This window comes from Tupaia chinensis, unplaced genomic scaffold, assembly GCF_000334495.1.
Source record: "Tupaia chinensis unplaced genomic scaffold, TupChi_1.0 Scaffold000422_1, whole genome shotgun sequence".
In the NCBI taxonomy this organism is placed as follows: domain Eukaryota; kingdom Metazoa; phylum Chordata; class Mammalia; order Scandentia; family Tupaiidae; genus Tupaia; species Tupaia belangeri.
Window position 1 is genome coordinate 1105951 of NW_006159927.1, and position 15568 is coordinate 1121518.

The 15568-nt window shown below is 38.3% G+C and overlaps 1 protein-coding gene across 2 annotated transcripts in view; it reads left to right on the forward strand.

Annotated features, from left to right (window-relative positions):
* CUNH16orf78 (chromosome unknown C16orf78 homolog) overlaps positions 1-15568 on the forward strand; it is a 27587-nt gene that overhangs the window by 7197 nt on the left and 4822 nt on the right. For both annotated transcript variants that reach the window (XM_006154777.1, XM_006154778.1), the window contains exon 3: positions 1099-1228. In XM_006154777.1, the coding sequence (XP_006154839.1) occupies positions 1099-1228 (130 nt within the window). The remainder of the gene's footprint in view (positions 1-1098; positions 1229-15568) is intronic.

A 15568-nucleotide genomic window follows, 5' to 3' on the forward strand; every position in this document is an offset into this window, starting at 1 on the left:
TTTTCACTGTAGGGCGCGTGCGCTCGCCAGACAGACAGAGAGAGACATAGAGACAGAAAGCGAGAAATCATCCCCCAGGGGGGATGGTCACGCCGCCATCCCTTCTCCTCCATTCTTCTCTCGGGATCTTGAGCACTCACGCACACGCACCCGCCCCGGCCTCCGGGACGCGACCCGGGGTCGACTACGTGGGAGTCCAGCGACATAGCCATTACGCTAACTGCTGGTTCCCCAGGACTGGCCACTTTTTAAATGTAGTTCTCTGAGGACCAGCAATTAGCATAACAGCTAACCTACTGGACTCCCACATGGGCGACTTCAGTTTGAGTCCTGGACTTGGTGGCTTGAAAATCACCCTGGGCACACGTGTGTGTATGTGGGTACTCAAAATCCCAAGAGAAGAAGGGAGTGTGACATGGCCATCGCCCGGGTGGCAGGGGGTGATTTCTCACTTTCCCTCTCTCTGTCTCTCTCTCCAGTGAGCACACGCACCCTATGGCAAAAAAAAAAAAAAAAAAAAAACCTTAAAATGTAGGGCTCTGAAATCCTCTCCTGCCCTCTCCTTCACCTACAAGTCAGATAGTCAGATAGTTACGCCAGGTAGTCAGTTCCAAAGGCTACCTGGGTTCTGATCCTGGCTCTAGCACTCTATAACGAACTCAGAGTTGTATAACCCTGGGCAGCAAACCCTGCATCTTTGCAGGAGGACTTCATTCTTCTGGGTGATAGGTCTCCCCTACTACCATCTTCCCTCAAGCCACTCAGCAGTGCTATTCAAAGGGAGAGATCACCAGGCCAGTGAGCCTCAGGGCTTGCCAGCCACAAGCAAATTACCAAGCAGTACTGACTCACCTCCAAAGCTGTGTGCTTCCAGGGCCCTGGAGGCTGTGCTGTGAGCTCCAGAGAATGTAATGAGGCCCTGTGAGCAAGCGCCAGGGTGCTGGCCCTGCCCCTCCAACCTCACCCAGGAACCAGGGCTCTCTCCTCTGTCACCTTTGCTTGCCTTTTAGTTAACCCTTGAAATGGCTCAGTCTGGAGGTCTGGGAAACCAAGCCAGATCCTGTAACCAGGGCGTTACTTCTCTTCTGCCTTTCTAAGGCCTCAGAGCAAACCTCCAGAAAAGACTGGGATGCTGTCACATACAGAAGGCTGTACGGACTAGAGTCAAAGGGAAAACGTCTCAGCATGGTCCCCGGGAGCTACGCCAGGGATGGCCCCAGGAAATCTGGTAAGGAAAGAGCCACAGCTCCAAGACACCAGAACGGTCTTCTATAATCCCTTCCTCTTAGAGGGACTGAAAGTGCACACCCACTTTAGAGGTCAGTAGCTCCTACAACTATCCACTGTACACACAGAAGTCAGAAACCCACACAGAGGCTCTTCAGGGATCAAACCAGGGGCTGCACTTGGCAAGCTTAGCATGACCTGGGTAGGAGCCTAGTGAAGGTCAAGCTCCTCCCACCCTTTGGTAGTTCCTTTTTCAGGTTCCTGGAGCTATTTAGGTGACATCAGCCTCATGAGTTCCAAATTATCTAATTAATTTAGATACTGTGACAATGTCATTATAGATGGGACCATACTGCTGCTGGTGTGAAACCTGTCGGGTGATGTTCACACCTAGGAAGAGGTGTGAACATCAGTCATAGTCAGTTTCAAAGGTTGCTTGGGTTCTGGTCCTGGCTCCAGCACTCTATAAGGAACTCGGAGTTGTATGACCCTGGGAAGGTCACTCTAACTTTGAGGGTCCAGTTTGCTCATCTGTAAAATGGGTCAATAACTAACACCACTTGCCTCATGGAACAGTTATGGGGCTTTGGTGAGATGATACATGTAAAGCCTGACACAGAGGAGGTACTGGATAAATGTTACTGCTATTTCTAAGTAAGAATTTTCCTAAAATGTGAGAGGGGCAGTACTAAGGTATTAGAAAAACAGACTAATAGTGTCTGGTCTCTTGGGATGGAGATGTATGGTAAAAGGGAACTCTTGAAAAGATTTGTTTTTTTTGGACAGGTTTTTGCTATAGGGCGCATGAGCTCGCCAGAAAGACAGAGACAGAGAGACAGAAAGCGAGAAATCACTCCCCGGGGGGATGGTCACGCTGCAATCCCTTCTCCTCCATTCTCCTCTTGGGATCTTGGGCATGGACGCACACGCACCTGGCGTGAGTTTAAGCTGCCGGGTCTGGGACTCGAACTATGGTCAACTACATGGGAGTCCAGCGACATAGCCATTATGCTAACTGCTGGGGTCCCATCTTGAAAAGATTCTAATTAGCACAAGGGAAAAGTGATCAGGGGCCTTCAAGCAGAAGCTGACAGTTTCTCCTATGCAAAATCACTCCCATTGTATCCAACAACAACAAAAAATCCTTTTTTCCCCTTTTTATTTATTACACCAAAGCCATTGCAATCAAACTGTAGTCACTTGCCTGTCAGATTTAAATATGACTGTCTTTAACTGCAGTGAAGGATCCTGGACTGGATCCTAGAACAGCATTTTAGTGGAAAAACTAGTGAAATCCAAAAGGCTCTTTAATGTACCAGTGTCAATCTCTTAGTTGACAAAGGTACCACGGTTATAGAAAACATTAACGTTCAGGGAAGCTTGATGAAGGCTATTCAGAAACCTGCTCTATATTCTTTACAACTTCTTTTATAAATTCATAAATATCCCAAAATAAAAAGTTTATTTAAAAAATAAAATTAGATTGGCTTATGCTCTATGAAAATCCATATAGCTTTTCTAAGATTTCTGTTATTTCCAGTGTCATCGTTGGCTTTAAAGTTGCTGAACCCTTGAATTTCTGCAGCTCTTGCTTCCAATGGATGTTCTCTTCTCCCTGTTCCATGCCAACCTCAGCACAGTTTATCCCTGTTCCCTAATTTCTCCACAGACCTCTTACATGAAGCCTTCATGGGTAAGCGGACTTTGCTGAAGGTTTGAGGGCAGCAGTGAAAGAATCACAATACAAACATATATAACAAACACACTAGAGGTTGATTAAAAGACCCTATTGTTCTTTAAAGTTCTTTGTCCGGTGCCAACAGAATATTTTTCCTGGCCACATTTCCCAGCAGAGGGTAACCTTCCTGATGTGTTTTTCACCTACAAGACTAGGATTAGGGTGAGATAAGCCAGACACCTAGGACACAAAATTTAAGGACATGTTCACTCTTGGGTGCTGACTCCACACACACTCGCACAAGTATGAGAGTAAGTATCTCCTTAAATTTCGCCCCTGGGCACCTCGTTTGCCTCATCCTACTCCCATTACTGCTTATTCTCTCTCTTTTCTCTCCCCTCTCCTCCTTCTTCTGGCTGCCACACGCCACACACTCCCATTGGCTTTTTATTTGAGAACTCTTTGTGTCATCAGTTTTTCTCTCTTTAATATCTTTAGTCTTTCTATTTCCCTCCATTTTTACCACTATTTTTAAAGTTTTGTTCTTTCTTTCTTTTAGAAGTGAGACAGAAAGAGACAGAGAAACAGCACCCTTAGCAGGGTTTGGACACCACAGTCTATCCTCACTCCAGCCATTCTTGAATAATGGAAACACACATGTCCAGCATACTCAGAGAGGTCTCCACAGGAGAAACCAAGACCTTCCCACATGGGTCAACCTCACAGAGCATTGTATCTTGTCCCTTCACCACCATCCAGCCGCAATTACTACCATTAGTATAGTTTAAGCTTGATCCTCTTCCCTGTGAGATCCTCCAACAGCTTTCAGCTTCTGCGACTGTCACATTGGTCTTTCTAACCTATGTGTGTCTTTAGATTTAAAGTATGTTTCCTCATGACATCACTAAAAGAAGTTAATTAAGTTCCAATAACTGATTCTGAAGAAATGGAGGAACCAGGTGATGCCGCAGTGGTAATACAACTGACACACATAGGACAGGTCTCGAATTCGTGTCCTAGAATGTATATGAGCACACCAGGCATACCAGGCATCCATGTGCCTATGACATGTGTCAGCTAAGACCGAGGTGCATTGCGGCATGGAGACGCTGCTGAAGCAGTGCCTGTCTCTCTGTCTCTCACTCTCTCTCTCTCTCTCTAATGGAAGAAATAAATTTACTTTTTATTACAAAAAATAAATGAGGATCTATGAACCAAGAATTCAGAATAGTTATCTTAAAGCATTTAAAGAGACTACAAAGAAACAGGCAACTAAATGAAACAGGAAAACAATACTTGAATAAATTGAGACAATTGAAAAAGTTCAATTAAAAAGAAAAGCTAAACAGAATTTCTAAAGCTAAAGCATACAATATCTGGGGACCAGCAGTTAGCATAATGGCTATGTCACTGGACTCCCATGTAGTTGACCGTGGTTGGCATCCCGGACCTGGTGGCTTAAAACACACCGGGCACGTGTGGATGCATGCCCAAGATCCTGAGAGGAGAATGGAGGGGAAGGGATTGCAGTGTGGCCATCCCCCCCCGGGGTGGGGGTGATTTCTCGCTTTCTGTCTCTCTGTCTTTCTCTGTCTGTCTGGCGAGCGCACCCTCCCTGTATCAAAAAATCTCTCCAAAAAAAAAAGAATACAATATCTGGAGCCAGTTCCATGGCTTAGTGGCTAAGGGTGCCAGTTCCCACATGGTCTCCTACACAGTTTAGATCCTGGCCCCTGCAGCTTGAAAACACACTGAGAGCACATGTGTACATGCCCAAAATCCCAACAGGGATGAGAAATGGAGGAGAAAGGATTGTAATGTGCCCACGCCCAATTGTGGAGGACTTTCTTCCTCTCCCTCTGTCTCTATCTCTCTCTCTCTCTGGTGAGTACTCGTGTTCTCTTATAAGCTAAAAAAAATTATAATACAATGCCTGAACTAAAAAATTTAGTAGAATTCTTCAGAAATATGTAACTATGGTAAATATTTATGCAACAAATATCGGAGGGCCCAAATACATTAAACAAAGACTGCTAGAGGTAAAGGGGAGACTAACTGTAGGAGACTAATCGTTGGGAATGTCAACACTCCATTCTCACCATTGGACAGGTCAACTATACAAAAAAATAGACACTGGAGCTAAATGATTCCATAAATCAAATGGACTAGACAGGCATTTATAGAATATTTTATCCAGCAACTATAAAATGATACATTTTCATCAATCCCACAGAGAACATTTTCAGATTGATCAAATAATGGAACAAAATGTGGATCTTTCAAAAACACAACAAATGGATCTTTCAAAAATATATGAATATATGAAAACCAAACAATTTATTCTGGAATAACTTTAAAACTACTGAAGAAATTAAGAATAAGTTTTAAAATTTTCTTGAAACAAATGATAACAAAACACAAATCTCAAAAATCTTTGGGATACAGGGAAAGCAGTGCTAAGCAGGAAGTTTATTGCAACTAGTACTCGAAAGAAAAAAATAGAAAGATGGCAGATAAATAATTTAACAATGTAGTTCAAGAAACTGGAAACGCAAGAACAAAAAAAGTAATAATAAAGAAAATGAGGGACCAGCAGTTAGCGTAATGGCTATGTCGCTGGACTCCCATGTAGTCAACCACAGTTCGAGTCCCGGACCCGGCGGCTTAAACTCACGCCGGGCGCGTGTGCGTGCGTGACCAAGATCCTGAGAGGAGAATGGTGGAGAAGAGATTGCGGCGTGGCCATCCCCCCAGGGGGGTGATTTCTCGCTTTCTATCTCTCTGTCTCTCTCTGTCTGTATGGCGAGTGCACGCGCCCTATAGCAAAAACCTCTCCAAAAAAAAAGAAAAAGAAAAATTAGAGCAGAAATAAGTGAAATAGAGGAAAAAGAGCAATACAAAAAATAAAATAAATTAAAAAGATAAAATTGAAAACCTATTAGCTAGACTAAGAAAAATAGAGAAAGGGCCCAGATAAATAAAACAAAAAATGGAAAAGGTGATATTATAGCATATATTACAGAAATATACAAGATTTTTTTGAGAGGTTTTTGCTATAGGGTGCATGCTCTCATCAGAAAAACAGAGACACAGAGATAGAAAGATCTCTTCTTGGGATCTTGGGCACGCATGCACACTCACCCAGCGTGAGTTTAAACTGGGTCCAGGACCCGAACTGCAGTCGGCTACATGGGAGTTCAGTGACATAGCCATTACACAAACTGCTGGTCCCGAAATATACAAGATTTTTAAAGAATACTATAAACAACTATACATCAACAAGTTCAAAATTCTAGAAGAGATAGACACATACAATATACCTAGATTAAACCAGGAAGAAGTAGAAAGCCTCAATAGACCAATAATAAGAAATGAAATTGAATTAGTAATAGTACCACAAAAAAGAAAGGCCTAGATCCAGATTACTTCACTGTTGAGTTCTTTAAAGCCTCTCAAGAATTAAGAACAATTCTCCTCAAACTATTGTAATATAGTTGTCTGGAAACACAGAAGATCCCCATATCTCCAAGGCAATATTGTGCAAAATAAATAGAAGCATGTCACTATTCAACTTCCAAATATATTACAAACTGAAGACCCAATGAAAGGAATCCTCCCAAAATCATTTTATGAAGTCACCTTGGTAGCGAAAGCAGACAAGGACACAATAACAACACAAAACCACATACCAGTATCTGTGATGAACATAGATGAAAAATCCTAAAGAAAAATACTAGCAAATTTAATACAATGGCACATTTAAAAATTATACACCATGACCAAGTAGGCTTTAAACCAGGGATGCAAAGATGGTTCAATATATACAAAACAACAATTCAAATACATCACATCAACAGAAAGAAAGATAAAAACCATATGATCACATCAATTGATGAAGAAAAAGTATTTGCTAAAGCACAATATCCCTTCATGATTAAGAGTTTCAACAAAACAGATACAGAAGTTATATTTCTTAACACAAAATAAGCCACTTATTACAAACCCATAGTTAACATTATACTGAATGGGGAAAGGCTGAAAGATTTCCCACTAACCTGGGTAGGACCAGGTTGCCTTCTTTGTCTACTCCTTTTCAATATAGTATTGGAAGTCCTAGCCATGCAACCAGACAAGAGAGTAAAATAAAAGACATTCAAAGAGGAAAAGTAGAAGTGAAATTGTCCTTATTTCCAGATGATATAATTATATACATACAAAATCCAAAAGAATACACACACACACACACACACACACACACACACTCCTAAAACTGATAAATGAATTTAATAAAGTGACAGGATACAAAATCAGTATGTGAAAATTCATGGCACTTTGATACACCAACAGTAAACAGACTGAGATAGAATTGAAGAAAGAAACTCCACATATACCCCCAAAAACCTAGGACTAAATCACATCAAAGAGGTGAAAGACCTATAAAATGAAAACTAAGAAAAACTGAAGAAATAAATTTAAAAGATACACACACACACAAAAGTAAAGACATCTTTTGTTCTTGGATTGAAAGAATCAATTTAACTAAGATATCAATACTCCCCAAATTAATTTACAAATGTAATGCAATTCCTGTGAAAATACCAGCAACATTTATAGCAGAAATAGAAGAAAAGCATAAAAATTGTATGGAATTGGGACAAGCAGATAGCATAATGGCTATGTCACTGGACTCCCATGTAGTCGACCACAGTTCGAGTCCCGGATCTGGTGGCTTAAATGTACACCGGGCGCATGTGAGTGCTTGCCCAAGATCCTGGGAGGAGAATGGAGGAGAAAGGATTGCAGCGTGGCCATCCCTCCTGGTGGGTGATTTATTACTTTCTGTCTCGCTGTCTCTCTCTGTCTTTCTGGCGAGTGCATGCGCCCTATAGCAAAAACCTCTAAAAAAGTTGTCTGGAAACACAGAAGACCCCATATCTCCAAGGCAATATTGTGCAAAATAAATAGAAGCATGTCACTATTCAACTTCCAAATATATTACAAAACTATAATAATCAAAACATACAGACCAATGGAAAATAATAAGGAATCCAGAAATAAACCAAACAACATACAGCTAACTGATTTTTTTTTACAAAGGGTACCAAAAAAATTCAGTGAAGTAAATGATGTATTTCCAACAAACGGTGCTTAGAAAAACTGTACATTTACCTTCAGAAAAATGAAACTATACCTTATCTCTCACCTTAACACCAATCAACTCAAAATGGACTAAAAGATTTAAGTATAAAGTAGAAGACATTGGAATAGGCAAAGGTTTCTTAAATAAGACTCCTAAAGGATGGGTAACAACATCAAAAATAGGCAAGTGGGATTACCTCAAGCTAAAAAGCTTCTGCACAACCAAGAAAACCATAAATAGACAACCCACAGAATGGGAGAAAATAGTTGAAAACTATACTTTAAGTAAGGGAATATTAACTAGAATAACTAGGTAACTGAAACACCTCATCTACAGAAAACTACTAATCCAATTTAAAATGGGTAATCGATTTGAACAGACAGCTCTCAAATTAAGACATACAAATGGCCAAAAAGCATATGAAAATGTTCAACATCTCTTATCTAAGGAACATGCAAACCAAAATCACAATTAGGTACCACCTAACTTCAGTCAGAATGGCTATGATTAAAAAAATAAAAAAATAAAGAACAGGACTGGGGAGGTTGTGGAAAGAAGGGAACACTGGGGAACCAGCAGTTAGCATAATGGCTATGTCGCTGGAGTCCCACGTTGTCAACTGCGGTTCAAGTCCTGGACCTGGTGGCTTAAACTCACGCCGGGCGCGTGTGCATACGTGCCCAAGATCCCAAAAGGAAATGGAGGAGAAGGGATTGCGGCATGGCCATCGCCTCTGGGGGGGATGATTTCTCGCTTTCTATCTCTCTGTCTCTCTCTGTCTGGCGAGCGCACGTGCCCTATAGCAAAAAAAAAAAAAAAAAAAAAAAAAAAAAAAAAAAAAAACCCCCCCAAAAAAAAAAAAAAAAAAAAAAAAAAAAAAAAGAAGAGAACACTGTTTGTGAGAGTGAAAATTAGTACAAACGCTGTGGAAAACAATATGGAAGATCCTCAAAAAAAAAAAAAAACAGTATGTTGAGTGTTTTCTATGAAAATCAAAGAATATCTTTTATAGGGATCAACAGGTGGCATAATGGTTACATTGTTGGATGCCCACATAGTCGATGGTGGTTCAAGTCCTGGACCTGGTGGCTTAAAATGCTGGGTATGTGTGCATGCATACCCAAAATACTGAAAGGAGACTGGAGGAGAAGGGATTGCAGCATGCCCATCCCCCCTGGGGGGTTATTTCTCACTTTCTGTCTCTCTATCTCTCCAGTGAACACATACACCCTATAGCAAAACCTCTCTTTAAAAAAAGAATATATTTTTTTAAATAATATATTTTTTCAAAATAATGTATTTTATTAAAAATATTATATTTTATATTTGTTTTGAAGTAAAACAAATAGAATATTTCAATAACAGACTTGATCAATCATAAGATTCAGTGAATTTGAACATGTATTATTTGAAATTATACAATCGGGGGAGCAAAAGGAATAATAAATGAGAAAGAATGGATAAAGGTTCAGGATTTATGGGACACCATCAAGTGGAACAATACATGCATTATGTGAGCCCAGAAAGATGAGAAAAGGAAAGGGACAGAACATCTGTTGAAAGAAATAATGGCTGAAAACTGCCCAAATTTGGAGAGAATTGTGATATCCAGGTTCATGAAACTCAAATGTTCCCAAGAAACTTGAAAACAATAAGGTCTACACTGAGACGCACTAGAAATAAATTACGTCAAAGACAGAATTTTTTTTAAACAGGAAAAAAACCACTTGTCACATACAAAGGACCTCCCATAAGAATATCGGTGTACTTCACAGCAGAAACCTTGCAGGCCTGGAGAGAGTAAGATGAAATAATCAAAATTTGAAAAATAGGGGCCAGCAGGCTGCAAAGTGGTTAAGGCACTGGACCCATGACCAGCCCCAGTTAGAGTCCCAGATTTGGTGGATTAAAACTCACACAGGCACGTGTGTACATGCCCAAAATCCCAAGAAGAGAATGGAGGAGAAAGGATTACAGCATGGCCATCTCACCAGAGGGTGATTTTTTTGCTTTCTGTCTCTGTTTCTCTTGTGAGCACAGACAGCCTATAGCAAAAATTTCTCTCTAAATAAAAAAATTTGAAATATAGTACAATGGCAACCAAAAAACCCATATCTGGTAAAGCTGTCCTTCAAAAAAATGATAGTGAAATAAAGACTCTCTCAAACAAACAAAAATGGAGGGTTTTTACCACTACTAGACCTGCCTTACAAGAAATGCTAAAGGGAGTTCCTCAAGTTAATGTAGAAAACCTATGCATGTATGATATTCACCCATAAAGGAAAATTCATAATTATCCAATATCATAATAGTAGTGTGTGAATCACTTTCAACCTCAGTATAACAGCTGAAAAACAAATGTATTAAGATTAACTATAGCTGGGGCCAGCAGGTGGTGTGTTGGTTAAGGGTGCTGGACTCTCACGTGGCCAACTGTGGTTTGAGTCCCGGACCTGGTGGCTTGTTTTCTCATTCTCTCTCTCTCTCTTGCTCTCTTTCTCTATCCTTCTATGATCAAATTAAAATAAATAAATAAAGTAAAATAAAATATTTTTTTAAAAAAGATTGACTATAGCTACAATACTGTGCTAATGGATACATAATATTTTATAAGATATCAATTATAATATCAATAAGCTAAAATGGGGAGAAGTAAAAGTATAGTTTTTGTACATGAGCAAAGTTAAATTGTAAATAGAGTGTTGCAACTCTAAGATGCTTTATAGAAGCTTGATGGTAGCCACAAGGGAAAAAAAAAAGCCTATGGTAGATGCAAAAAGTTTATGAGAAAAGAATTAAGACATACCACTGTGTGTGTATGGGAGGGGATGTCATTAAATCACAAAAGGAGAAAGCAAGAAAATAATTTTAAAGAGGGCTTGAACAATCTAAATATTAAGTAAAACGTCAATAAATCCTTAACTATCAATAATTACTTTAAATATGAATGAGTTAAATTCTCCAATTGAAAGACATAGAATGGTTTAATGGATAAAAACAAAAATCAAACTATATGCTTTCCCTGAGGACACACAGGTTAAAAGTGAAGAAATAGAAAAAATATATTTCTGTTGCTTGTCAGTTATGCCTTCAGAAACTAAATGACTTTCAACTTTGGGTTTAGAAAGTAAAGAACTGAAGTGCTTACTACTCAGAGTGATTTGGAAAAGCTAATGATTGTATAAATGCCACATACTTAATTTCCAAAGAAATATGTTATAAGTAAGTCTAAATACATTAATGAGGATCATTTTTTTCGGCACTCATAATTATTTTTTCACTTGTTAGGAAGATTTTGTTATGTATTTTCTGTTAATAGCACTTACATCTGCAACTGAAAAACACAAAATAAATAAGAAAATATTTTACATAGGAGCTGGCAGATGGCATGTTGGCTAAGGGCACTGGACTCCCACATGGTCAACTGTGGTTTGAGTACCAAACTTGACAGCTTGCTTTCTCACTTTCTCACTCTCTCCCTCTCCCTCTCTGGTCAAATTTAAAAATAAATAAACAAATAAAGTTAAATAAAATAATTATTTTTAAAAAGAAAATATTTTACATAAATGGTAACAAAAAGAGAGGAGCAGTGGTCATTTATATACTTTAAGTCAAAAACTGTTACAAAAGAAAAATTAGGTGGCTACATAATGTTAAAGGGTTTAATTCACCAAGAGAACAAAACTATTGCAAATATTTATGCACCCAACATCAGAACACCTAAATATATAAGGTAAATGTTAACAGAACTGAAAGGAAAAATACAGTAGTACAATCATAGCAGAAAATTAACAAGAAAAGAGAAGATTTAAATGACATATAGACCAAATGAGTCATGAAGAAGTTAGAAATTAGAAGTTGAATTAGTAATCAAAAACTTTCCAACAAAGAAAATCCCAAGACCTAATGACTTCACTGGTGAATTATACCAAACATTTAAAGAATTATTAATAGTGCTGATCCTTCTCAAACTCTTCTAAAAAACTGAAGAGAAGGACCAGCAGATGCCATAATGGTTATGTCACTGGACTCCTACATTGGTTGACTCCAGTTCGAGTCTCAGACCTGGCGGCTTAAACTCACACTGGGCACATGTGTGTTCATGCCCAAGATCCCAAGAGAATGGAGGAGAAGGGGCTGTGGTATGTCCATTCCTCCTGGGGGTGATTTCTTATTTTATGTTTCTCTGTCTCTCTCTCTGCCTTTCTGGTGAGTGCATGTGCCCTATAGCAAAAACCTCTCCAAAAAAAAAAAAAGCAGAAGGGGAAGTAATACTTCCAAATTCATTTTACAAGGTCAGCACTATTGTCACTGAAGCCAAATAACACTACAAAAAAAAGAAAATTACAGGTCAGTATCTCTGATGAACATAGATGAAAAAACTAATCTACACAACACGTTAAATATATTATATACCACAATCAAGTTGAACTTCTCTCTGATAGTTTAAGGATGATTAAACATATTTGAAGGAATATATGTAATACAATACATTAACATAAGGATAAAAACAATATGATCACCTAAATTGATGCAGATAAAACCTTATTTCTGCCACAAATTCACAAAAGCCAAAAATTCAAAAAAGTTGTAGATATAACAATTACATTTCTTTACACAATAGAATAGTCATTAGACAAAATTCAACATCTTTTTATGATTAAAAAGTTCAACAAGTTGGGTGTAGAGAATAATAAAACTTGTATATGCCCACAGTTAGCTTTCATACTCAATGGTGAAAAGATAAAACAAGACAAGGATGTCCAATCTTGTCACTTCTTTTCTTTTAAGAATTATTTTATTTAAATTTATTTATTTATTTATTTATTTATTTATTTATTTATATTTTTGACCAGAGAGAGATAGAGTGAGAGAGAAATAGAAAGAGCAAAAGTAAGAGCAAAAGGTTGACCATGTGGGAGTCCAACACCCTCAACCACCACACAACCTGCCAGCCTCCCCAGTCTTGTCACTTCTATTCAACCTATACTGAACATCCTAGCCAGAGCAATTAGGCAAGAGAAAGAAGTGAAAAATCAAACTGGAAAAGAAGTAAAATTATCTTTAAGTGGGATTACATTAAATTAAAAAGCTCCTGCACAGAAAAGGAAACAATAAATTGACTACAGAGATGACCCACAGAATGAGAGAAAAGTATGCTTCAGATAAGGGATTAATAACCAGAATAAAAATGGAATCATGCAATTCATTCACAAAGTAGAATAATCTAATTTAAAAGTTGCCAAATGGGCTGAAAAGATAACTCTCTAAAGAAGACATAAAAATGGCCAAAATGGGTGTGAAATAAATGTTCAACCTCCCTTATTGTAAATGAAATGCAGATCAAAATCACAATGAGATACCCCTTAACTCCAGTCAGAATAGCTATGATTTAAAAAAAAAAAGAATGACAAGTTCTGGTGAGGCTGCAATGAATAGGAAACCCCCCACCTCCTACACTGTTAGGAATGTAAATTAGTACAGCCACTGTGGAAAATAATATGTCAGTTTCCTAAAAACCTACAAATAGAATTATCATATGCTTCAGTAATCCTACTTCTCGGTATTTACTCAAAGGATAAGAAAGCCCTCAGTCAGAAAGACACTTGCACTTCCATGTTTATTGTAGCATTACTCACAATCACTGAGACTTGGAACTAATCTAAGTGCCCACGAATTGATGACTGGATTGAAAACATGTGGCACATATACACTATGGAATACTACTCACTCATAGGGGAAAATGAGGTCATGCCATTTGAATCGTAGTGAATGAATATCAAGGATTTAATGCTAAGAGAAGTATGCCAGACTTACAAAGACAAGCACTGTATATCCCTATTCAATATATACTGAATGTGTGCACTGTATGGTAGAAATGGAAAAATCTAAAGATATCACAGTAGGTAGAATAAGTGTATAGAGGGACCAGCAGTTGACGTAATGGCTATGTCACTGGACTCCCATGTAGTTGACCATGGTTCGAGTCCCAGACCCAGTGCCATAAACTCATGCTGGGTGCATGTGCATGCATGTCCAAGATCCCGAGAGGAGAATGAAGAAGAGATTGTGGCGTGGCCATCTCCCCTGGGGGGGTGATTTCTCACTTTCTGTCTCTTTGTCTCTCTGTCTTTCTGGAGAGCACATGTGCCCTATAGCAAAAACCTCTCCAAAAAATAAATAAATAAATAAAACAAGTGTATAGAGACTGTAAGGGAAAGGAGTGGATAGTAGAGGATGGGTGAGAGGGGCAAAGGGAAGAAACACTTAACAGACATAAGAATGTTAAGTTCTCTGTCAAAAAGTATGTACATGGTAATATCTTTAATTTGATTGTCATGTTCTGCTTTCATACCTTGAAAAACATATTGTGAGCTATAGAGATATGTAATGATTTAATGTAAATAAGAAATCAGAACACTAGAAAATAGGAAAAAAAGAGTAAAATTGTCTTTATTTGTAGATGATATTGTCTTATACATAGTATACCTTGAAGACACCACCAAGAAAACTATTATAACTAGTAACCAAATTCAATAAAATTGTAGAGTATAATCAATTATATTTCTTTACACAAACAACAAAATAGCTGAAAAAGAATTTTTTAAATCCTATTTGTAATAGTATCAAAAACAATAATAAGTAGGCATAAATTTAACCAAGGAAGTCAAAGATATGTGTGCTGAAAACAATAATAAATAGATGAAAGAAAGAGAAGCACAAATAAATGGAAAGATATCTTATGTTAATGAATTGGAAGAATTAATAATGTCAAAACATCAAAGCAATCTATAGATCTGAGGCAATGTTTATCAACACCCCAACAGTATTTTTCACAGGAAAAAAAATTCCTAAAATTTGGATGAAATCACAAAAGACTCCAAATAGCCAAAGCAATCTTGAGGAAGAAAACAATGCTAAAGTATATAATTTCTCCTGATTTTAAACCACAAAGCTTCAGTAATCAGAATAGTTTGTAACAGGAATGAATCTGACACATATATCAATGAAACAGACTAGAGAGCCCAGAAATAAATCTATGCATATTTAACAAGTGTGCCAAGAATATACAATGTGGTAAAAGATAGTTTCTTCGGGACCAGCAGTTGGTGTAATGGCTATGTTGCTGGACTCCCATGTAGTCAACCGTGGTTCGCATCCCGGACACGGTGGCTTAAACTCACACCAGGCGCATGTGCGTGCGTGCCCAAGATCCCGAGAGGAGAATGGAGGAGAAGGGATTGCGACGTGGCCATCCCCCCTGGGGGGTGATTTCTCACTTTCTATTTCTCTGTCTCTCTCTGTCTGTCTGGCAAGCGCACGCGCCCTATAGCAAAAATCTAAAAAAAAAAAAAAATTAAAATAAAAGATAGTTTCTTCAAGAAATAGATTGGGAAACTGGACATCCATGTACAAAGAATGAAACTGGGCCCCTACAAGGAAATAAAGACCAAATGTAAGACTTGAAATGTAAAAGTTCCATGCAAAAATAAATGCAATTTTACTTCTATTTTTCTATAGAA